The sequence below is a fragment of the Apiospora marii genome (assembly GCF_038362585.1).
Source record: "Apiospora marii strain CBS 49790 chromosome Unknown utg000001l_segment0_segment0, whole genome shotgun sequence".
NCBI classification, from domain to species: domain Eukaryota; kingdom Fungi; phylum Ascomycota; class Sordariomycetes; order Amphisphaeriales; family Apiosporaceae; genus Apiospora; species Apiospora marii.
In genome coordinates this window covers 3,708,452-3,732,874 of record NW_027117372.1, presented here as the reverse complement: position 1 = coordinate 3,732,874, position 24,423 = coordinate 3,708,452, and the positions used below count along the sequence as shown (strand labels likewise).

Genomic DNA, 24,423 nt, shown 5'->3' with positions numbered 1-24,423 from the left:
CGAAATTTGTGATTGAACTCGGATGTAAGCGGGCGAGTCTCGTACAAAACCACCAAGCATATCATACAGTCTCCAGGTAGGGTCGCGGTAAGGTGCATTCTACGCCACCGCAACGGCTACGCTTCCGAAACGCGGTGGTCATAGGTTCCCACTGGTTTCCTTAATAACCTTACAATGAGCTCCGATGTGCTGCCTGGAGCCTTGGTGATAGCAGCAACGACCGGGGACCTGCACGTTCGACCTGTCAAAGTGAGCACCTCCGAGCCTGTCTCGGCCCCAATGACAGCCCCTGTTCCGACAGCCCTAAGTAAGCCATTTGGGGAGAGGTTCGGCAGACATTGGCCTCACCTGAGTCAATGTCGTGTAGACGTAGGACAAGACAACCCCATGTCCCAGAGAAGAAGGGTTAAACGAGGATGATAAGAGCCAGAAGCATATGTTCTGCGCTAACAATCGCATCTGCCATGCCAACGCGGGAATGCTGCCGTATCCCGAATTGTCTGAACGCCAGAGAGATAGCAAACCAATCTGTCAAACCCGATTCCAAAACCGCCGTGTGGTGGGCACCCCCATTGGCGCAGATCCAGATACCAGTCCAGATTGCCCCCTGAAGCGACCGCATTGGCCTCGTCAGGATCAACATTGTCATGAGATGTTCTCATGCCAAGTTGCCGCATAGAGTCGAGTAAGTTCTGCAGCCGATGTTCGCGCATAGAGCCGCCTGCGATTTCGCAAAACTCGGGTACAAGCAAGTCGAAGCACTCAACAGTCTCCCCTAACGTCGATCCATCATCTCTATCGGCGTTTGACTTCATGTAGAAAGCCTTGATAGATCGAGGATAATTCGTAACAAAAACAGGGGCCTCGCCTTTGCCCACGTGAGCTGCAAGGAACTTCTCATGCTCGGTCTGTAGGTCCTGTCCCCATTGCAGCTTCTGAGAAAAGGGCTCATTTGAGTTTTTGAGAATCTCGATAGCTTCCGTGTATGTAATTCGGGGCCAGGATTTTGACCGTAGGCCTCTCCAGCGCGCCGCAACCTCATCGACAGAAGCTAAGTCCGAGGAGCCTTCCGCTGTCCGTGTAGAGAGCTCCTGGACTACCTTGGAATCCGCAAGGGCATTCCCGACGTGCCTCAGCATATCTTCGACCAAGTCCATAACGGATGCAAGATGATCGGTGAAGCTCATCTCGGCTTCCAACATATAGAACTCACTCAAATGACGAGGAGTATCACTTTGTTCCGCACGAAAGGTTGGCGACAGCGTCCACACATTGCCAACTGCTTGGGCCAATGCTTCCAGATGAAGCTGGGCAGAGACTGTCGTGTATACTGGCCTCCGAAAGAAGTGAGCGTTACTGTTAGCGTCGCTTGAGGAGGACTGGTTTTCAACAGAAATGTCAAAAACTTCACCGCCGCCTTCACAATCCGCTGAAGTGAGTATCGGCGTGTGTGTCTGGACGAACTGGCGACTGTTGAAGAATTGGGTAAGGGATGTGATGATTTCAGAGCGAAACCGCAGGAGAGCAGAGTTGAAGGGTATTCGAGGACGTATGTGAGGCATGGTCCTGAGGTACTCAGGAGTCTGATATTTCTTCTGCAAAGGGAACGTCTGATGTAGGTGTTAGTCTGTGTATGTATATAAAGGAGCCCCTTCCGCCGGCGTAGACTCACTTTGGCATCCGAAGGCCCGAGAACGTCTGCATGCTGGACCTGTAGCTCATGGCTTTGTCCCTGACCTCTGCTAGGGGCCCAAGACCCATGCAGTCGAACAGCTGCGCCAATGGTCAGACTATATTACACAAGGTCAGCAGAAGCGCACATACAAACAGCCGAGCTGAGGTTCATTCGTCCTACCCTTCAGCCTTGTCCGCAGGCACGACAGCTTGCAGAAGATCCATCGACGAGCCATCACCTAGGGAGACAAAATGGGTCTTTTTCTGGGCACGAACTGATCGTACATATCCATTGACCTGGACTTCATCGACGGAGTTGGTCGGCTTCCATTCCAGGAAGCCCGCGATGGTCTTCGGAGCAGTACTCAGGAAGACTCGCGGTATGCGGTGAGCAAGGAGGCCCAGGTTGAATTTTGCCCATGGTCTGCGCGACGATGCAGAAAGGAGCGACATCACTACTGACCAGCCTTAGCACCTCAACTTGGCCTGCAAAATACCAAAGAACACAGCAGTAGAGATGAGCCTCATAAAGGGAGCATCCTCTGGACCAATTAAATCGTGAAGAGCGGGCTGCGACTATCTTCTAAATGTGATGCTGCGACTCACTTGGCTGCAGGTGAGGTTGCTTTCCCAGGCGGGATGTACATTCTTTACTGGGTCATCGTTTACCCGAAAGAAGCTGGGGTGTCCCCAGTTGGAGGTGACTGTGCACGACAGCCCAAAATTCAGCCGCCCCGGCCCCTCTAATCAATCATTTGGCGGCATCTACTGTACATACTGGGGTCTCCTAAGGATTCCGATCGTCCACTAAGTAACTCGTGCTTGCACTAATCCAATCATTCCACACAGCGATGCGCCGGATCAATACGTGATCATTTGGGAAGGACATTGATCGCAACCAGATCCGTCGCCATGCCTCAACCAGTAAGCTTCTTACTGTTGTAACTCCTTGACTCAGATTGTGCATCTCTCTTATCTCGTCTCTCCCAGCGCGCATCTTTTAGTGTCAGCCGTCATGTCAATTGCCGTCCCCAGCCCGGTCTCCCATCGCAGATAAATATCGGGCAATATGGCCAGTAGGCAAGGCTATCTCTCGCCTGATCACCTCGAAGAGTCAAACCACTGCTTTTATGATATATCACTTCTGTCACGGGCGTGGCTCGCTAACGTGCTCTGCTGAGAGGTTCGGGCTGATCTCCGTCAGTCGACAGGGTCGACTGATTGTCTCCTCTCCCTCCCCCCTTATGGGCGAACCAACATCCATGGAGTCTCAGCGAGGAGAGAAGGGCCATGTCGCAACCCGCCGGGGCGGTCAAGCCCTTCTCGTACGTATTGACCCTCCTTTCCCGCGCTGCATCGGCCTTGCAGCTGTCGAGCAAACCTTACCCTTGTCCCTGGATCCTCCTTATGCCGGCCGTGTGTGTGCGTATGTGGGCGGTGGCGCTTAGATCTACGAGATCTTTTTGTCTCGAACATACCTGCAGTCTGCTGTAGCACAGATCTGGTGAAACATCCAGAGCTTGCAGAGCTGTCTCACATGATCTCCAGTCGATTTGTTTTTTATTTCCAGAATCTTGGAGAGCCGAAATCGTCGTACAAACTACCAATAGTGTGTCTAAACTGAACTGAATTGCTCGCCATAAACTGCAGGTGTTGTGTTGAGAATGACAGAGATCCCCATCATCACCAATCCCTCCTCCAAAGGAAGCCCATCATGGCCAGTGCCTTTGCTCTCCGCCAGTTTCCTTTGTCTAGAAAATTTCTGGTCGCAATGTCCTAGACAGCATCGGCAGTATCATTGCATTTTCAATATTATACGTCACACACCATGCACCCCGGTCCTCGCTTCTTGAGCCCTGCATTCAAGGGTACGAGACTACTTCTTCCGACCCAACCAGTCGGTCGAGGTCAGGCTATTGGCCCATGGGATCGATCTATGTCGGTATAAGTATATCTCCCTGCCCAAACCTCCCCTCGGATCGAGATATTCTCCAGGCCATCTATCAGATGCAGTGCAGTAGTCTTCCTTAAGCAACTCTATCTCTTGAGAATCTCGACAAGCCTCCCTCCAACACGCGCATCGTTCTCGCAGGATGCCTTCCTCAAAGCCACGTCCGGCAGAAGTGGCCCAGGAGACGAAAAGACATTATCTCCCGATGATAAAGTCGCAATACTCGGAATATTATAATTGGCCGTGCTATTCTTACCTCTACCACCATCCGATTCCCGTCGAACACTGGCCAACAAACGCCTACCGTGACGCCAATGTAGCACCACCACAATTTTGTGAGTTTGGGATGGCATAGCTTGCTTCTTCTAAGTGTGGAATTGGCTGTTGATAAACATCTAGCCGTGACAGTTGGTGACCCAGTCGACCTTGCGATTGAGTGGGCGCAGTCTCTGGGGGACCCGGATCAGCGGATCCCCTTCATCGCCGCGGCAAATGATAAACGGTGAGACCACCTTCACCCGCGCAAATTTCGAGCTTCTCACAGCCTTTCGTCTGCTGAAGAACGAAGCTGATAACTTCAGGGCTGGGGGTGATTGGGAGACGGGCGTTATCGGTTGGTGAACCTACATGGTATACTATGAATATTCGAGTGGAAATTCTGAGTTACCCCTTTTTCCAGGTTACGAAGAGCGCTTCTGCCGCCGTAGCACGCTCAGCCTTACGTTGTCTACTCCGGCGCCGAATTCTCCAGTGGACTCTAACTACCCCATACCGTCCGAGGGCTGCATATATTCCGACTGCGTTGTTGTCTTCCGCGGGCCCCACGAGCAGTATACCAAGTGGGAGCCGGAGAACTGGTCCCATCTGCCCGTGGTCTCGGTCCCCGCGGCTCGCTGGCCGAAACTGAACCAGATGGGTACAAAGTTTGCGTTCGAGGTCGAAAAGGAGTTGGTACGCGCCAAGATCCGCGCCGCGCTCTCGGCGTGCGTGTACAACGGTTTCACCCGCGTGCTGATCGGGAATTTTGGGCTGGGCAACAGCGCTCGCAACCCGGCCCGCGAACTGGCAGAGCTCTGGCGAGATGTCTTCCTCTATGATCCCGATTTTCGGGGAAGGTTCGTGCAGGTACGTGGTGTATTTCGTCGAATGTGCGGTAGGCGATCGTGCGGCTTGAAAGGGATGGCGGATTCCGATGACGTTGTTCGTGTTTATTTGCGGTAGACGATGCTGACTGGACCTAAATTAGGTCTGCTTTGTTTTCGAGGACCTTTACGAGAGCACCACCCGTCTCATTTTCGAGGACATGTCCAAAAAAGCAAAAGGGGGAGGTAGTTCGAGCTCCAAGAGCAAATCGAGATCCCACAGTTCCAGCTCGAGCTCGGCGCCAACGAGCGCAACTCCCAGTGACTACGATATATTTGCTGCAGTGTTCGACAACGCTGCGATACAGAGCGTCCTCACTCGACAGGATCCACGGTGCAATATCTCCATGCTCACATCCTGATTGACGTCTCATTGGCGGTTCAGTTGGACATCAAAATGGGAAGGTGTTAATGGTAAAGCCAGGGTTGGGTTTTCTCGTGTATCAGGCGTTTCTATGGGGGGCTCAGGCTCGATTTGTTTAGGTCGGGGTGTTTGCTTCGTGTCGGAGGGTTACTCTTGTTCCGGTTGGTTCGTCTCTTGTCTTGGGTGCTCTTGAGGATTATGGTGGTGCCGTCTGTAATGCTGTCCGGCCCTAGAGCCACGGTTGCATTCTGCATGCTGTGTAATGGCAGAGCTGTCAAACTTACCTGGCATGTGCAGAGAGAATATGTAACTGTCGACGTAACAGGGTGGTTGGTCACACACAGGTTGGGCATAATACTGGTTGGCATATACCTAACGCATGCTGGGCAGAAGTGGTGGTCAAGGGCAGTCAGAGACTTGCAATATGCGTGACATGCAGGCAATAGCTCCTACCAAGGAGGGGCACAGCGAATAATGGATTTAGATTCTACCAGATCTTCAATCGCATCGTCTGAAATCCTGCTCTCAGACAGTCTGACCTGAGCTGTCCGGCCCGGCCCGGATTCTCCAGGTGGCTTTTGCTTTGACGGAGAGAAGAACATTGCATATGTTTTGCAATTGGCGATGGCGGGCGAGTAAAGCAATATAACGGTTGGCAAAAGAAATTCCCTCGGCCGCTTCTTAAGGATCTTGCTGAGTCTTGCAGCAAAAGACCAGTGGGCCTAGTTTGGAGAACTCCACCGGATGGCAGGATAATACACCCTTGATGCTTGCGGTTGATTTAAGTTAGGACTCACGTAAGCTCCCTCTAAGCCGATGGATTCGTACCGGTAGCGTGTCCTAAGGGTGTTGCTTAGGGTGGGAAACGTCAACTGTTTCTGCACGCGAAGACTGGTCCGCCGTATCTGTCGCCATAGTAGTAGAAGATCAAGGTGCGACATATTTCGTTCCTTTTGCCGTAGCCTACCAAATCAACTTGGAGACTGTAAGTACCTCTACATTTTCTATACATTGATGTATCATGCTACTGCATGTTACACGGAAACGGTACATGTGTAGTGGTTATCGGAGCAAGCTGCGTGGATCGGGTCGGAGGGGGTTGTGCACCGGATCTCGACAGAGCCCCATACCAGAGGGATGTACATATAATGACGATGAGACGAACTGTCGCAAGGAGGTTTACATAAGGAAACCAGTGTTGAATCGTTCACATCTGTGCATAACTGGGCCTCTATGTTCTACCTTACCATGTACGTATTGCATCATTCAAATGAAACCCTTGGTAGCCGGGCGGCAGCTGGTTTCCCTTTCCCTGCAGCCGTTGGCCCTGGTTGGGATTACCACCCTGCGGTCACTTCATCCGCCAACCCGTGAGCTTTTCTCAGTCACATCTATCTTGGCTCCCCGACCAACCGCATGGGATGGCGCGGTCTTCTTTCAATCACAAACGAGACGCGACGACCGACATGCCCCCGGTGAGCTGTCTGCATGCAAAAGAACGTTCAAGGCAAGCAAAGGTACTCTGAGATGAGACATTTAATAAGACTGGCCAACCTTACCTTGGCTTAAGATCTGACGAGTCGGATTCTGACGACTGCAATCTCTCAAGCCGATACAGCGGCCACTCTGGCCGGGCGATCTGGTTTGCTGTGCGCAGCTCAGCCGCCGGGAATCAAGACAGCAAAAGGCGGAGTAACTGTAGACACCCATTGCTTTTCGCCCGTACTGGGACGCTGGGCCGTGGGTTTTGCGCTGCATGCAATCTACACGAATCCGCCTCAACCTGGGTACGGCTAGGTAATTGCTGATTGACGACTCAAGCGGGACACGGCCAGGACCGATCCGGCATCTCATAATTCCGAACAATAGCGTGCGACTTGGCGATCGATATCAGTGTCTTTTCCAGCGGCGTATGCTGGAGGACACATCCGAGGCTTCTTAACGGGACCCTACCTACCTACCTGAGATTGAAAAGATCTGCAGAGGAGAAGAAAAAGCAGTTTGTAGCACCCAAGGCCGCCCATTCGTGGCGCCTCAACGGGCAAAAACTCTATTTCTACTACATAAAGTGTACGGCAGAGAGCCCTCGACATGAGAAGAGGCAAGAAATTGATGAAGAAGCAACGTATGTACCTACGATACTGAGGTCATCACTGAGGTTCCACACAGGCGGCATCTGTAACAACGTGTATGTACGCACCTCCTACATGCTGTTGCTACAGATATTCGATTGGTGAACTTTCCACTCTGCCTTCCCCGATGAGATGGCCTGATTTGGCCCTTCCTTCGAACTGGAAGCAAACCGCTTGCAAAGGGAGAACGAGGTTTGCTTGACGATTGGGAAGTATTCGTGTTGACATGTACCAAAGTATCCATGTGCGGCCCGTCGCAGCAGCTGCAGGTCTCAGCCAAATGCCTGCCTCTCAGGCGAGTGGCAGAAAAGGACCAATCAATACGCGTCGACCGTGGGGTGAAATCAATCAAAGAGATGCCCAAGTTTGATCGAATGGGCGGAAGGCGGCGGGATGTGACTACAGAGGAAATGTTAGGCATTGAGGTCGAGGGCTGCCTGGCACCTGCCTCCTTCTCTGCCTCGCTCCTTCTTTGTTTAATCAAACCTGCAGGTGGCAGGCGGGCAGGATCGACTCTTGCGGAATCATTGGCATGACCACCCAACCCAGCGATTTGTCAAACCTGGTTCCGGCCTGGTCATGGAGTTCGAGACCTCTTGCCGGAGATACTGCATACCCACTTGACATGTCACGATACATGTTACTTTGATCGACGAAGCCCTCTCCTCCAGCTGCTACTAGTATCGACCTAGAGACGATTGTGCTGTGTACCTCGAGTATGCAGGTAAGCGCAGCAAGCATGGATGACGCGTTGCGCCTTCACCTGCAAGTCGCCCAATCTATTACACTCGGTCTGTCAGCATTCGTGTCATTTCTTCAGAGCAAGACTTGGCCCTGTTCAGCCGGTCTATCCAAGCCCCAAATTGAACCGAGAGAGCATAGTATGGTGCTGATACCGCGACCAGTGGACCGAATGGAGGCTCGTTTCAACAAGTAACAAGTTTACTACTTGCTAAGGCCCATTCCAGCCATGGTCGTCCCACGAAGCCACTCAATGGATGTGGGTTCGTTCCATACATTCCAATGCTACTGCCGCGAGACAGTCTACGGTGGTAAGGGTTTGCCTACGGCAATCCCTCGACCAATTCGGCTCTTGGCGGGTTACATTCCCTCCTCTCTCTGCTACGCTGTGGCGTCCTCTATGGCAGATATTACGAGTGTTGTACCGCACTCCTCTCATCCGGTTGCTGAATAGGTCATGACATCCTGACCTGCCCGAACTGGACCTCATCTAACTAATGGCGACTGCTGGTGGCCATCAGCCAAAGAGGGAGGGCACCCCGCCCCCATCCCACAATACCGTGCATTATTGGACCTGTTGATATCGATATCGTCTAGAAGACAGCCTGAAACCGCAGTGCTGCCGGCGGATGGCCGCTCGACAAGCGGGGCCATAGACCAGTTTTCGGTTGGAAGTATTGCACACACATGACCACTGATGCCAGCAACTGCAACAATAACACCAGAGATATCAATATGCCATACCTGACATAGACATTAACAAGTGGCCATTCAGTCATGTCATACAAACAAAGAGTCGTATGCCGTTGCCTTCAAGATCGTTCACCCCATGAATCCTCTGAATACCATTCTGGTTTATGAACCGACTGGCATGCAGCAGCATGAAGAACGAATTATTTTCTTTTTCTTTTCACTTTTTTTTTTCTGGCGCCCATTATTCCTTGCCCCATGTGTAGATATAACATGACTAGACATATGCGAATATTGTCCCAGGGGTGGCTAATAGCCATTGACGCTGCGAACCAGTGGCTGGCCCCATGTGTACATAGCGAGTCGAAGTAGGTAATTGAACTACACCAGCCACATCCACCGTGTCGGGATTAACCCTTAAACGATACTATGGGGGCAGGCTCCCTTCGGACAGGCTCCTTGTTCCGGATTCCGGGCGCGCATTGGCGGGCTCTTGATCAATCGACTGGCCAATGAATGGTTTGATCACATCATCAACGTTGCTTCGGCCCCCAGAAATCCATTGGCGCTATGAACGTCTTTCGGCCCGAGGTAGAGATGTCAAAAGCTCGACTGAACATGAATCAACCATGTTTGATTGCAAGAATATCAGATCGCAGATTGCAGGTGGCGCCACCACAGGTTGCCAAACACGCCTTAAGCGCTCACACGCGTGAGGCTGGGTCTATTTTTACGAGCTTGATCCCCCAAAACATCACGCCACTGCTTCTTCGCTCTGCAGCAAGGGAGGGGTCTTCTGCCTGGAGGTGACCAATACTGATTTAAAAGATACGACACACCAACTATCTTGTCACATGAGCAGATCCGTATGCGAGGATCTTTGGACGTTCGAAGCAAACTGTTTGTCAAACAACTTGGTCCAGAGATCGGCAGTATGTGCAGAGCATCTGGGAGAGCTTCTAGATACTCACACGGCGAAGGCGAATGCGATGGGGCTGTTCCGGCGTTCTGGAGGCAGTCTGTCTTCCAGCTGATGTCCGATGCAACATCAACCATGCCATATGTACGTGGTTCCCCATAAGTAAAGACGTCCGTTGGTGGGTAGTCTTCAACCACGCTGCCCAGCGGATGCGGGTCTTCACAAGCCATGTCAGTCCGTTGAGGTCGAGGCTTTGAGAAGAAACGCATACATCAAAAGAGTCGAGCCCTGGAAATGCACCACGGGCATCCAAGGCCACCTTGCTATTTGGATGAGTGCAACTCCCGAACCATACCAGGTAATTCATGACTTTTGCGCAACAGCCTGACACGGGTTCTCTAGTCCTTGCTCCAATGAGGGCGCACCAAATCCAGCGACGCATCGATGTTTGAGCCATCCCATCGAGATGCATGTTGATGTCATTGACAGCATTACATGCGTCCTACCATATGTGACCGAAACAAGAAGGTAAGGTGCCATTGGTCTAACCAGTGCCTGCAAGTGTTGTTCTGAGGTATCATTTGGAAATTCTTTAGTGTTATTCAAGCCAGTATCATAGAATGGCCACCTCGGAAGATGCAACGGCGTCACATTGGACTCGTAGGTGTTTCTCAGTCCCCTGATCGCCTAAGCGCGCCCCAGCACCGGGTCGCTACATCCGGAAACGGTCAGCATACATATATGCACCAGTACAGTCCAATCCATGCCCCATAACACCAGAATGTGACCAGGAATGGGTGATCTAGGAAACAACCGACGACTACCAAACACCATGTAAGCTTATCCGTCGACTTGCAGGAGCCCAGGTCCCGGAGCAAATTTCGCTTATGCGGTTATCTTTCCTCGGAGCCATTGTGGAAGCACAATTCTAATACGGGCTTCTACATATTTTGTGCTGACAACTAAGGATAGTGCCACTCAGCATGGATGTAAGTGGTCCAGCAAATCCTGTATTGAACTGGCTACCACTGGTTTGGTGCTTCGAAGTTTCTTGGACTCTTCAAACCGAACCGGGTAACTTAAGGGGCTAACGGTTACCAATCTGCTTGAAGAGCTAAGCAGGCCACACTTGCTCACCATCTACCTTCCCAGCTGCGAGTTGCGGGTATGTACTATCCTTGTCATCATCCCGAGATATGGTAGAGATCTGATCTTGGCAGAACAGGGCTGTGTCGGGTTTACTCGAGAGACATTTGAAAGGTGTCCAATACTCGTTCTGGTCACCCCTACATAGAACCTGGCCATCGTCAGCAGCGATGCGGCACACTGAACACGAAGCGCATCGACCGATTGCCATCCCTCGTCCCGGGTGGGATCCTTGACTTCATGGGGTTAGATGCCGCAATGCAGTGCTTAGAATGGAATACAGAACAAACACCACAGACAAGGAAGGGGGGAGGGGGCAAGTGCCAATGAGAAACGACGCAGAGTGTTGGTGATAGCTTACGTATCACACGTCCATACTTCGTCTAGGGCCTACGCGAGATGAACCGCGGCTGAACTGAACCCGGAGGAGCACCCCTGCTGACACGGCCCGAGTCCATTCGAAGAGCCAACACAGTTCAAGCCTGTGTGTGTGACGAGTGAACCCCTTCGCTTGGGTTACCGGTGTTACTCGCGAGGGCTGACTCGAGCGGACTCGCATCCTGTCGCATTTCTACCTCTTACGCGCCTTTCCCATGCAATACCAACATCACATCAGCCTAAGCCGGGCGGCCATTCGGCTCATCTTTCCTGGCGTGGGGTTGGGACCCCTACCTACCAGCCTTCCCGGGGTGTGCTTGTTCGTACGGCATCGTCACCAACGATTTCATCTGCATCAGTGTCCTTAATATGCAATACTACTCACACCCCGTCAAAATAAGATGATGCATGCAGAAAGGAAGGGAAACGACACCCATACATCGGAACCCCCACTACGGGCACCACCTGCTTGAGTTTTCCAATGCAGTGCTCGTCTGTCCCGGCAATGGTTGACACCCAAGGGTGACGCCCAACATTCAACATTAGCCATCCGCCGCTATGGGAAGCCCTTGCTGCCATCCGCCAGCTACAGCGCCAGCGCCAGCGCCAGCGCCAATGCCAGCACTCTGGGACTTCATTTCTTTCTTTTCTATCTTTCATGCACCTCTCGACGTCTAGGTCTTAGAATGAACGCTGGTGAGTCGGGGTACCAGAGCCCGAGAGCTAGAGGTCAAACAAAGTAAAAGTACCGCGCGTTAGCAGCACGCCACCTCTCATGCATGGCTCAAGCACTTCATCCTGTCAGGGAGTGTCGCCGATCCTGCGGTTCGAAATCTTGACAACGCAACGCCTCCCCCCAAACACTTGGCCAATAGGAGGTGACACGTCTTGCTATCTAAGTGCCTTCTGACATGATAGATTACTGATCTCCGCGGATGACTTCCTCCTACCGAGACCTCCCACTCTTTGACATTGATCCGTACATATCACGATCGTATTACGGCTGATGGCATGACATGATCGGGGGGTGACTGGGCACCACTGCATTGCTGCAAGCCGGGGGACACATGTAATCTCGTTTGTGGGCTTTCGGTTGCAATAACCACATTCTCTTTGGGTCCCGTGGGGGACTATGAACTTACGGGTACAACACACAGCTCGCTTATACACCGGTTTCATTTTTGTTTATCATAGCCTCGTGAGGTGTATCATTCACTCGCTCCTCTGCCTCCCTCCTTCCAGGAAGATCAAATCACCAGTATTGTGGCCGCAACCCTGCAAAGTTGGACAGCACCCCTCCATTGTCATCGCCCTCCTTTTTGCGCTGGCCAGCGAGCTGTGAAGAGAGTGAACGTGTTAGCCGCCGTCGGTCAACCCCGATAGCAAACGTAATGGAGATTACGAAAAGGGAAATATGGCACTTACTTCTAGCTGCACTCCTCTGTGGATATGAACCAACCAGTCCACGTAGCTTTGCGCCTCGTTATTCCTGTCCTCGACCAACATCCTAGCAAACTCGAACTCGGCACCGTCGATGCCCTGTCTCGCAAGCTGGATCGTGAGGGCCTTGGATCCGCGCATCGTCTTCAGGAACTCGATTATGTTGCGCACCTGCGCGTTGAGGTGTGTCTCTAATACCGGCAAGCTGGAGCTGTAAGGGTCCAGCGACTTGAGGCTGTCCTTGCCCTCGCCGAAGAGATCAATCAGGAGGTTGGGAGAAGTCTGCGAGTGGAACCAAAGGAGACACTGCTGGCCATTGTCCACGAGGTACACACCGCCAGGTTCAACCCTAGAGAACGACGTGCGGACCGCTGGTGGCACCTTGAGATGGCCGTTCTCGTCGGCGAACCCATCCTCGGGCGCTAGGTTGTGGAGTGCTAGCATGCGGGGATACAGGTAGAGACTGAGCTCGCCTGCGCCCATGGATCGTATCATGCGCATCTCATGAACTCGGCGATCGGAGCTCTCGTTGCCGCCCTTGAAGGCGCGGCACTTAACCATACCCAGCATGTACATCGCGAACTCCTTCATCTTTTCTGGCATGACCAATTGTCCAGGTGGGTGCGACTGTATGGCATGGTTCTTCCTGTACCCAGCCAGAATGTCAATCGTCTTCTCCGTGATCGCCAGACGGACATCCTTCAGGGTGGTGGACGTAGTTGCCAGCTTGTTTGCGGCTTCTTTGGCTATGATAGTGTACACAGCATCCTGGTCGATAAACTTCAGGCAATCTCGTACATTCTCACTGACGCTGGCAATGACGTTTTGGCATCTCACGCGTCGCTGGCCAGAGGCGGTAGTATATAACAGAGCACACTGGAAGTGGGCATCGAGCTTCGAGTCCAGCTTGCCGTCGTAGCCGAACGTGACCCCGATGGTTTTGTCAGCGTCAATGACGCCAATCTCGAGGTCTGCTCCGATCGTGTGGTGGATGAAGTTGCCCGTATATGTTGATATCTGGAGACCGTTTGAGCAGCGCACCTTCATAAGAGCCTGGTATCCGGTCTCGCGCGTCACCGTATGCTTGATCTCCTGTGAAAGCTTTGCGTTGTCTCGCCCAGCAACAAAGTTGGGATAGTAGAAGGTCTCGCCGCCCGTTGTCGAAGCAACGTGCCCAATTGTAGCAATGTCGAGATAACCACCGGATGGCGCAGCCAGGAAGAAGTCGATACCAACACCAGCAGCAGTCATTTTCTCGGCGACCTTCTTCCACTCGGGATGCTCAGTGTTGAAGAGTTTCTTGTCGATCTCGCCGCCAGGGTGCTTTCCATCGTCTCTCATGAAGAGTCTGCCGGGCCCCCATGTCGGCAAAGCTGACAGCGAGCAAACGACCTTTCCGCCGGTCTTTTCCAAGGCAGCAACTGCCGATTTCAGGGTCGGTAGCAAAGCCGGCTCAGGGTTCTTGATGTTGGCGAAGAGCGTAGGTAGCCTGGTGAGTAGCGAGCTGATGACCGCCCGGGACTCATAAGGATCGACAAAAAGTCCGTCGCTCAGGGGCAGGAAAGGGTCCTCGATATCGGGCATGATCAACATTTGTGCCTGCTCCAGCGCGGGGTTGCAGTTGTAGAAGTGAATGTCTTTATCGTAAGTGATAAACCCCACTCGCGCTCCTTTGGGTATCCGCCTCTTCAGCTCCCCGTTCTCGTCTGTCTCGTCCTCGCTGCCTTCAGGGGCGTACAAAGCTGCTAAAATGCCCTCACAGAACGCCTCGAGGAACCCCTTGTTGAAGGCCTCCTGTGTGACGTCGATGACGAAGAGCCAATTCAGGCCAACAGGCTCCTTGGTCCAGTATTCCTTGGGCACCAGGAACTCCACGGTACCTCGGCATAGCTCAGGGCGCTGATCGCGGTCCACCCTTACGCCCTGGGGAGTTGTGGCGCAGAAGTATTCCGAAGGGGTATCATTAGGGTAAGTACACAAGTTACAGACGAACTTGGAGCCGCCATCGCGGAACATCATGAACGGGTTGATATAGGCCCTGCATCGTCGGCAACGAGGTGGTCCAACGTCGCCGAAATCCAGAACTGGGATTTCCAGCTCTCCAGCCTCGAGCCTGGCAAGGGGCTGGGCAACCAAGCCGAGAGGGAGACCGGTGGAACTCAGGCCCTCGGCGCTGAATGGGATGTTGTTCATTGTCAGACGGGTGAACTTGGGCGAAGAGTTGCCCTGGTCGAAGGCAACGTAAGGAATACTGGCCGGCGGAGGCACGTGACGTTCGAAAGTGGGATATACATTATTTAAGTAGAATTGCTGGGGGATGTCTCTCGAGATTGGCACACTCGGGATGTCATCTGGAGATACCGCGCCGCCGCCTGAAGCCGGCACGGAGGCGGACTGTGATACGCCCCAGTCGTCCTGAGACGCGTTCTTCGCTAGCAACTCAGTTGGGTTGTAAGGAGAGCCGGCCGAGGCGGGGAACTGGCCGTTCGGCGCAAATTGGTTGGGCGTCGCGGGTGCGCCGTAGAATTGACCGCCACCTTGAACAGAAGGATCGGCATTCAAGAATGGAGTGGCAGGGGTGCCGACGGGGGGCATGCCGTTGAAGACTTGTGACGAGCCAGCTGGTGCCTCGACGTTGTGAAAGGCGTGCCTGTCCTTCTTCTTCCTCTTGGCCGCACCGGCCTGGTGGCCATCTGCGATGCCAAGCCCTGCCATCTGAGAGGCCAGGTCCTGCTCCTGCTGCGGCGACTGTCCTCCGTACATATCCTGACCGTGTGGCGACGCATATCCCTGAGGGAGCTGAGGAGATGGGGCCCCCATGGGTTGTTGTGGTGGTGCTTGGCCCCCGTAGTATTGCTGGGCGGCAGGAGGGACAAACTGGGGTGGTGCGGGTTGACTTGTTCGGTTGGGGTCGTTCGGATCGAGCTGCTCGCCCTGTCCCAGGTTATGGTACATGGAATAGTCGGCCATGGTATGCGTAGGATGGAATGCGAAAGAGAGGATGCAATTGCGATAGGCCTATCCGATTCGGTAGTGGGCGGTTCGGGAGAGGATATCAATCAATCAATTCGACGCCTGTCTGCGGAATGCCAAATCATAAATACACCAAGCTGCCCTGCCCATGGCCAGCAAGTCGCAGCAAGCATGGAAATATTCACAGTACTGCCAGGAGAAAAGTTGGCTTGGGTGCAGTTCACGGCCGAGGTTGGGATTATGTAGATATTCTGTCCTGTCTTATGTTGCCCGCCGATTGGGCAAATCCTAACTGGCCACCCTGGCGACTAGCAACCTCCGTACTTATTGTAGCTAAATACGACGTCCCAGGTACTTGCATACCGCATTTCAGGGGACACATCTCCAATAGGCGCACATCCTTCCCTCCGATAGCCTTTTTCCTTTCCGACCGTATCTGGAGGTGCCCCACCCACATTCCACTGCCGTCCTATCACCTACAGACAGAGCTGAGCCCAAGCCTGCAGCAGCAGCAGCAGCAGCCTTAGGACCCAGGTCCCTCCTGCACCCAAAAAAGGCCGACTAGGATTGCTTTCCAGGGGATTGACTGCGCTAAAAACTTGGAGCTTAGAGAAGAGCTGTAGAACCAGCTAATCTAGCAGTAGGCGCGACCGCGAGCCGCGTAGCTTGAATTGGATTCTGGCTCTCCATTCCTGACCATCAATCATCACCATTGGCAGCATAAAAAGTGTTCTTGGGAGGAAGGGTTTTGAATCAGCAAACTGCTCTTTTACATTCGTGAGAGACTGCTAGCACAAAGCCAGATAACCAGAATTGACTCGACTACTTATCACTCCTATTGTTTTTTTCTATCTGTCTATGCTGTTTTTGATTTGATGCCAGTGGCTTGTGCCACTGTCGCATCCCACCCGTTTCCATCGTCGCGAGCCCATCCCGGAACGAACAAACAACTTCCAGCTCTACCTTGGAGCAGTGGCCACCGGAACTCTGAGACCAAGCCTCGCCCACCATGTTCAACTTCACTTCGCTCCAGGGGGCGCGCTCTGAGTCGACGGCCGTCCAGTCCATTCTGGAGCTTGACGGTGGCGTCAAAGTCCTTGTTGACGTTGGTTGGGACGAGACTTTCGACCTTCACAAACTGAAGGAACTTGAGAAGTGGGTTTGGACATCTGCCTTTGCCGTCTTCCCATGCTAACTGTGACTCCTCAGACAAGTCCCGACTCTGTCACTGATTCTCCTCACGCATGCGACGATATCCCACCTCGGCGCATATGCGCATTGCTGCAAGCATATACCTCAATTCACCCGCATCCCGGTCTATGCGACGACTCCCGTCATATCTTTGGGGCGCACGCTCCTACAAGAGCTCTACGCGTCTACCCCATTGGCCGCGACAACTATATCAAAAGATTCCTTGGACGAACTCTCGTATTCGTACAACTCCCAGATTTCCTCCTCCGAATCAAACATCCTCCTCCAGCCTCCGACACACGATGAGATAGCAACTTACTTCTCCCTCATTCATGCTTTGAAGTATTCACAGCCTCATCAACCGCTCGCCTCGCCATTTTCGCCTCCCTTGAATGGCCTTACTATTACAGCCCACAACTCCGGCAGCACGCTAGGCGGGACGATATGGCATATCCAGCATGGTTTAGAATCCATAGTATACGCTGTAGACTGGAACCAGGGACGTGAAAATGTCTATGCTGGCGCAGCTTGGTTGGGCGGAGCAGGCGGCGGTGGTGCCGAGGTAATCGAACAACTGCGGAAACCGACAGCCCTTGTATGCAGTAGCAAGGGTGCAACAAAACCCGGCCTTCCGAGATCTAAAAGGGACGAACCCCTGCTTGAGACGATACAGTCATGCGTCGCCAATGGCGGGGTGGTCCTGATACCCGTAGACTCAAGCGCCCGTGTATTGGAGCTTGCCTATCTCATGGAGCACGCCTGGAGAAAAAATGCCGTCGGGGACGGGAAGCTTCAGTCAGCTGGTCTTTATCTTGCAGGGCGCAGTATTCATAGTACTATGAAATACGCGAGGAGTATGCTCGAATGGATGGACGAACGAATCGTTCAAGAATTCGAGGACGTGGCTGATGGCTCAAAGCGGACCAACGGAGCCGGAGATGGTGGCAATTCAGGCAAGCAAGGCGGCCCCTTTGATTTCAAGTACTTGAAGCTGCTCGATAGAAAAGGCCAAGTCGACAAGCTTCTTGCACCCAAGGCGAATGGCGAGGGCTCTGTTGGCAAGGTTATTTTGGCTAGTGACTCTAGCCTTGAGTGGGGTTTCTCCCGAGACGCCTTCCGAACACTTGTGGCAGACCCGAAGAACCTCCTCATTTTGACCGGACTCCCTGCCCAACCAGCTGCCAGCAACGCGGCCCTCGCCAGCACGTTTTACAGGTGGTGGAGAGATGCCGTCATTGAGAAGGAGCAACAAGGCGCGGATGTTAGCAGAACGGGCGTGGGTGCTGATGGCAGCTTGATTCAAGTACGGGGCGAAGGGAGAGAGGCCGAAACCAGGAATGCGAGTCGACAACCGCTTGAAGGCGACGATCTAGCCATATACCGTTTTTGGCTTGCCCAGCAACGTCAGTTGCAAGATACGGTACAAACAGGCGCGGGCACCGCCCTGGAGTCATCACTTGATGTCGATGATGTCTCGTCTGAGTCATCTACTGAATCGGAAGACTCGGAAACACACCAGCAGGGTAAAGCCCTGAACGTGGCGACCACCCTTGGGAGGGCTACGAGGAAGAAAGCTGCCTTGGCTGACGAAGACCTTGGCGTAAACATTCTCCTGAAGAAGAAGGGCGTTTACGATTACGACGTGAGAGGAAAGACGGGAAGAGACGCCATGTTCCCTCATCCAGTCCAGCGGAGGCGTGCTGATGACTACGGCGAATTCATTCGCCTGGAGGATTTCGTCAAGGCAGAAGAGCGTGATGAGGACACCCGCGACGGGGAGCCTACTGGAAAGAATGAGGCGGAAGCCAACCTAGGTCAGAAGCGCAAATGGGCCGATGCAGCCCCTAATAAGGGCCAGGGTCCCAACTCCGATAAGAGACCGAAGTTGGAGCGCAATGTGTCGGACGAGTATGACAAGGTTGTCGTCGATGGCCCCTTGGTTGGCGAGCTGGATGATGTCCCGGATGAGGAAGAAGACACATCCACGGGACCCTACAAGCTCGCTGTTACCACGGAGAAATTCACGGTCAACTTCAACATTGCATTCATCGACTTTAGTGGTATTCACGACAAGCGAAGCCTACATATGTTGATACCACTCATACAACCGCGCAAATTGATCCTTACTGGCGGTGGCCCTGAGGAAACGGACGAACTCGCCGCTGATCTTCCTCAGCTTGTCACACAGAATCCGATTGACATCTTCAAGCCAAACATGGGAACGTCTGTCGATGCTTCAGCGGATACAAACGCATACACGGTCAACCTAGCGCCCGCACTGGTCAAGAGCCTACGTTGGCAGGACGTGGGTGGCATCAAGATTGCCACCCTCGTCGGTCGCCTGACGGTTGCGGATGATAGCCCTGTGCTCGACGTCCCAGCAGCAGTCGCTGGTTTGACAGCAAGTCATTCAGTCACTCCCTTCCACGTCGGAGACCTCCGACTTGCCAATTTGAGAAAAGACCTGCGCGACAGTGGCCTATCCACCGAATTTATGGGCGAGGGAACTTTGCTGGTTCAGAACGCTGTCATCGTACGCAAAGCCGCCACGGCTGGGCGCATCAGCGTAGAAGCGGCCGGCTGGGAAACGGATACGGTGCAAAAGGTACGGCAGATGGTGTACGAAAAGTTGGCGGTAGTTGGGCACTAGGAGCTGGCAAACAAAGCATTGGTAAGGCGTCTTCGATGTGCTTCAGCTCAAAGTGTACAGCAGAAAGTAATACATCGTTTGAAAGGGCAGGCAATACATACATTAGCATGTTGCAGCTCGTAGACAATTGATTCCATGGCGTGCAGATGCTCTGTTCCCTACTTCACTTCGGACCGGTACGGGCCGTGAGCTCTCTTAGCTATGGGGTCGTATGATTACCATGAAGCAAATGCCCCGGCTTGGTGCCTGACGTAGGCCAATTCACCAAGCGAGTTCTAACCCCGCATCACGAGCATCTAGGCCGGGGTATGAGGAATCAAAGGTAGCGTGATGCGGAGAAATTGTTGCGGTCAGTCACGGAGTGTATTGCCACGAAGACCCGGTATACGGTAGGATACACGCGCTTGTAGTGTCCTTGGCATTATACTCGCACCATCTCACTGGCCAACTCTCGCCTATAAGATGGGCAGAGATCTTTGTCCATAAACATCACTTTGCATAGCTCAATCAGTAGGTCACTCCATTGCAACGTTGTCCTGCGACACGGCTCAAGACAAAATTCACGTCAACCTTGGTGTAGCATTCTGGGGAAGTTAACAGGACAATAAATGACCGCAATGCGAACCAGTCTTCTTCGGGCTATTGTCGCCTGCTCCTGGGTTGCTCTGTCGACGGCCAAATATATCGTGCCCGGCGCCAGGTGGCATGACACGGACGGGAACCTGGTCAACGCCCACGCCGGCAGCGTCAGTTTCGACGATGCGACGGGCAAATTTTGGTGGTTCGGCGAGTACAAGGTCGAGGGCCAGACCGAGGGCGGAGGCGTCAGTGTGTATAGCTCGGAGGACCTGGCGACTTGGTCGTATCATGGGCTGGCACTAGGTGAGCAATTCGTCGCCCGGCTCAGCCTCGCTCGCCGTAAAAGGGGCCGCCGCAACTAACGGTGCAGCACAATGCAGAACCAATAGAAGAGCATCCTTATATCTCCCCCGAAATGATCATCCAGCGGCCCAAAGTCGTCTACAGCGAAGGGACTAGCCAATACCATGTACGCCGCAACGCACACTACTGTTTTATTTTCTAGGGCCCCTGCTTTCTTCAAGAACCAGCCCTCTTATTCAAACTGACGACCCCTGACGCAGATGTGGTGGCATGCCGACAACTCCTCCTACGGCCTCCTCCTCCAGGGCCTAGCCACGAGTCCAACCGTAGAGGGCCCCTATACCTTCGTGAACGCGACGTCGCCGCTGGGCAACTGGTCCCAAGACTTCGGCCTGTTCACCGACTACAAGGACGGGCGCTCCTACGCGCTGTACTCCAACGGCGACCGCCGCGAGGGCCGCGACGTCTACGTCGCCGCGTACGATCAAGACGTCGGCGCGCTCGAGAAGGTCGTGCACCGCTTCGACAAGTACGACCTGGAGGCGCCCTGCATCGTGCAGACGGAGAGCAGCTACTACGCCCTCATGAGCCACAAGACGGGGTACCGACCCAACAGTGAGTCTATTTGGGGAGTTTTTATTCCCCCGGGGACGCAGGTGTTATCGATTTCAATCTCATTAACACGGACGGTTGTGTAGATGTCGTAGCGTTCCGCGCCGATTCGCTGGCTGGCCCCTGGTCGCAGCCCTGGATTGTGGCTCCCCTCAACACCAGGGGCTTCAACTCGCAGTCGGGATACACGCTGACTATTCGAGGCACAAAAAACACAACATACCTTTATCTGGGTGATCAGGTAAGACATCGCCTCTACACCACCGCCGTCGCTGCGGTATGTAGCATGCACCAACTGACGCGATTTGTTTCCAGTGGGACTCCAACTCGCTCTGGGAAAGCAGGTACATCTGGCTGCCCATGAGGATCGACGACAAGAAGAAGGATCTGCAGATCGAGTGGCACGATGTCTACGATCTAGACGTGTAAGCCAGGAGCGAGAGCGGTTATCGAAGCAGACAGCATATACCAACTAACTTAAAATAGTAAGACCGGAGACTGGAAGCCCGTACCAGGAGAGACGTATTTCGGGAAAGATGCCGTCACGAAGGGAAACGCGTTCAAGCAAGAGGCTGTCAGTGCTCCTCCCCCTGTGAGGGCATGAGTGACCTCTTTTTTCGCTGACTCATCGGTCTGTAGAACTTTGCAAGTGACGGTGTCATCCTGACGGGCATATACGGAAACGACAGCACCGTCACCTTCAATAGCATCAATGGCACGGGACACCCGCAATGGGTCTCGTTTTACTACCAGAGTCAGTGACTAGCAGCCCCCTACCGCCGCCGTCATCATGTTGACTGACATTCCCTCGCTGCTCTCCAGACACCGATGATATGGGCTTCGGCGACCAACGTAAGCACTTGTTCTACTTGTTGTGTTCTCTGCAACTTTTCCCAGATTGCTAGCTAGGTACACTTGGTATGCTACGAAACTGACGAGGGGAATACTTCCGAACTCTAGCCGGCGGCTCGCCCGACCGCATCAAAGGGGACTGGCAGCTCCGCCGCATCAGTAGCGTGGTGGTGAACGGCGACGAGTCCAGCCTGCAGACGCTGTTTCAGCGCGATACGCACAAGGGCATCATTCTGTCGACGCCGCTGCTTTTGACGCTCGAGAAGGGGTCGAGCAACAGCATCACGGTGGGCGGGCTGAGTAACGGGGTGGACTACAAAGGCGCGGACCTCGATCGTATCGTCGTGTATCCCTCCGAGTCCTGAGCTGCTAACTATTGTAAGACGAACTTGGTAGCAAGCAAAGCCTGGCTTGGTTGCTGAAGCCTCGGGCAGTTTTATGGCCTGATATGTTGTCCGGGATCATTGTCACTAGTAATACCGGTCTTCCCCCGATAATATATCTTAAAACGATTAGGCAAAGATGACTACGAAGTTATTGTCAAATTACCCATCTAGAGACTTTATGTGTTATATGTTTATGTGGATTTGCCCTGCTACCTTTCCAAGGCCTAGTAAGACTCAAGATTGTCAGAAAGAGAGCTGTCAAGAACCGCTATGGCGTTCTCGTTAGTTAAGCAACGTTGTAAATGGAACAGCCCGGGGATAAGAGCCACAGAAACAAGGTAAGCATCAGTGCGCAACCTGGGTGGTGGATAGTGGAGGCACGATCGGTGCGATCACCCCCGGCATGTTTGTTGTCTGCCAGGGAGGCACTGGCTAGAGAACCCGGGGCGTTGATCAGGCAAGGGTATATGCCATTGATCGGGACTCGTTGGAAGGCCCCGGACACCACCATCTCGAGGGTGCGTATCTAAGGTTCTCGGTTCGCACACGTTTTCCATCATTGGGCAAATACCAACCTACATAAGGAAGCACTGAGAGTCGTGTTGTAGACAGGTGCACATCCTTGGCACGCGCACAAGCAAACAGGAGCAGAAACGTTGGTTTAAGCCGGCCTATCGGAAGGTGCCCAATTGATCGGCAGGGAGCCAATCAGGATATGGCATTGCCAGATGTACCTGCCTTTTCGGTGCCCTCAACGCTAAAGCTGGGCCCCCACGAGCACTGCAACTGGTAGGGCTGAGAGGTGATATGTACCTACCTACATCCGACGGTGAACGGAAACAGAATTTGAACAGACTTGACTGTTCCGTCGTGGTCTCCATTCTGGTTGGTCTCCCCTTTCTCTCCAATATATCCAGCGGTGACCGGTCTCTCGGCGTGAATCCACAGGATCTATTGATCGAGAACTCTAGACCATCCACCATCTGTCGTTCCAGTTGCGCTGGGTCATACTAGATGCCTCAGGCAACCGTACATCTGGCGGGCTATGGCAAAGGGAAAGAGTCGGCGGCTATTAAGCTTGGGCGAGTCACCCTTGAATACTATTCCAGGAATCGCCAATGCATCAAATGCGAAGGGGCCACTGACTTGGCTGACGTTGGCCCGACCGACTCGTATCCTGCAGAAATTTCCTTCGCTTCGGTGTACTGCTTATGTCCCTGTATGATAAGCTTCGAAGGCGCGGAATGCAATGGAAGGCGCCCCTGGCCTGATCATACGTTGTACCTATCACGGCCAAATCTCGATATTCGATTCTGGAAGCGGCGGCGGCGTGGTGTGATGGAAGCCGCACAGACCAAGCCACACCGTGACCATCGACTGATTCTTGGCGGGGCCTCGCGTACTTTTGACCGTTCAACTTACGAGAGACCAAAGCAATTCCAGGCAAGCGTCCAAACCCAAAGCGAGTTTCGGCCCAATCATCAGAAGACTTGGGTAGGCGGTTTGGCGACGGCGCATCCATTCCGTATGACGGTTATTCCGTCCGTTCGTTCCCATGCGCCACGCGTGTCCAGGGCTGCGATTGCAATGTTACAGCAGCTAAAGCAGGAGTAAGGTCCCGGAATAGAAAAGGCGGGCCCTGGCCATGTCAACATCTTTTTTCGTGTTGGGTTCTAGACGTCGCGTACCTGAGTTGATCAGGAGCCAAACCGGCAAACATGCCGTGATTTTGGATCAATTTCATGCTAACCTGGCAGGCGCTCTCGTTTCTTTTCACTATCCTAGGGCGCAGATGAGCAGTGCGCATTGTCATGTCGTCACAGACCGCATCGGCCAGTACCAGTTACAAATAGGTACGTCAGTTCAAAATTTTGCTCCGGCTGCCAGGGTTTTTGGGTCGAGAAACGGATCCCAATCGATCTGGTGCGGCTCCTGCAAGACGTCAGTGAGGCCAACGCTGGGCCCCGGCCTGCTCCGGCCTCCACCGCGTTTTCTAGCGGCGGGCAATTGTGGGTAACCCCGAGCTTGGTCAGCCCTCGAAGTCTCGAAGCTGAGGGCAGATTCTAGCTGTGTGCTGGCCAAAAACCGGTACGATATTCGTGTCCGAAATCCGCTGCGAAACCCGGACTCATGCCTTTTGGTAGGCTGTCGTTCCGCAGCAACTCGAGGTTGGGACGGTGGGTTGGATGGGAAAAGGAGGCTCAGCCACTGTCTCGACAACACGTTGCTTGGGCGGCAACCCCTTCACTCTTATCATCGACAGACTTGTCCGTCTATTACATACGACTCTCATTCGAAAC

At 53.4% G+C, this 24,423-nt stretch overlaps 5 protein-coding genes across 5 annotated transcripts; 3 read left to right on the top strand and 2 right to left on the bottom strand.

The window, feature by feature from the left end:
* Positions 1-446: 446 nt before the first annotated feature.
* On the bottom strand, positions 447-2,127 carry PG985_001214 (uncharacterized protein; the record flags this gene model as incomplete). The annotated part of the gene is made up of 3 exons (XM_066820983.1): positions 447-1,610; positions 1,673-1,790; positions 1,856-2,127. 3 exons carry the CDS (start codon positions 2,125-2,127, stop codon positions 447-449), a joined length of 1,554 nt encoding a protein of 517 aa, XP_066691862.1.
* A 1,640-nt stretch (positions 2,128-3,767) lies between these two features.
* PG985_001213 (uncharacterized protein) lies at positions 3,768-5,129 on the top strand (the record flags this gene model as incomplete). Its single annotated transcript, XM_066820982.1, has 5 exons — positions 3,768-3,960; positions 4,025-4,127; positions 4,207-4,238; positions 4,305-4,750; positions 4,872-5,129. 5 exons carry the CDS (start codon positions 3,768-3,770, stop codon positions 5,127-5,129), a joined length of 1,032 nt encoding a protein of 343 aa, XP_066691861.1.
* A 7,260-nt stretch (positions 5,130-12,389) lies between these two features.
* Positions 12,390-15,547, bottom strand: PG985_001212 (Sec23/Sec24 trunk domain-containing protein; the record flags this gene model as incomplete). Its single annotated transcript, XM_066820981.1, has 2 exons — positions 12,390-12,473; positions 12,563-15,547. 2 exons carry the CDS (start codon positions 15,545-15,547, stop codon positions 12,390-12,392), a joined length of 3,069 nt encoding a protein of 1,022 aa, XP_066691860.1.
* Positions 15,548-16,559: 1,012 nt separating this feature from the next.
* Positions 16,560-19,391, top strand: PG985_001211 (uncharacterized protein; the record flags this gene model as incomplete). The annotated part of the gene is made up of 2 exons (XM_066820980.1): positions 16,560-16,705; positions 16,760-19,391. The coding sequence occupies 2 exons, from the start codon at positions 16,560-16,562 to the stop codon at positions 19,389-19,391; spliced, it is 2,778 nt and encodes a 925-aa protein (XP_066691859.1).
* A 617-nt stretch (positions 19,392-20,008) lies between these two features.
* On the top strand, positions 20,009-22,102 carry PG985_001210 (uncharacterized protein; the record flags this gene model as incomplete). The annotated part of the gene is made up of 9 exons (XM_066820979.1): positions 20,009-20,273; positions 20,351-20,439; positions 20,534-20,888; positions 20,972-21,162; positions 21,201-21,310; positions 21,372-21,459; positions 21,525-21,639; positions 21,708-21,737; positions 21,825-22,102. 9 exons carry the CDS (start codon positions 20,009-20,011, stop codon positions 22,100-22,102), a joined length of 1,521 nt encoding a protein of 506 aa, XP_066691858.1.
* Positions 22,103-24,423: the final 2,321 nt, after the last annotated feature.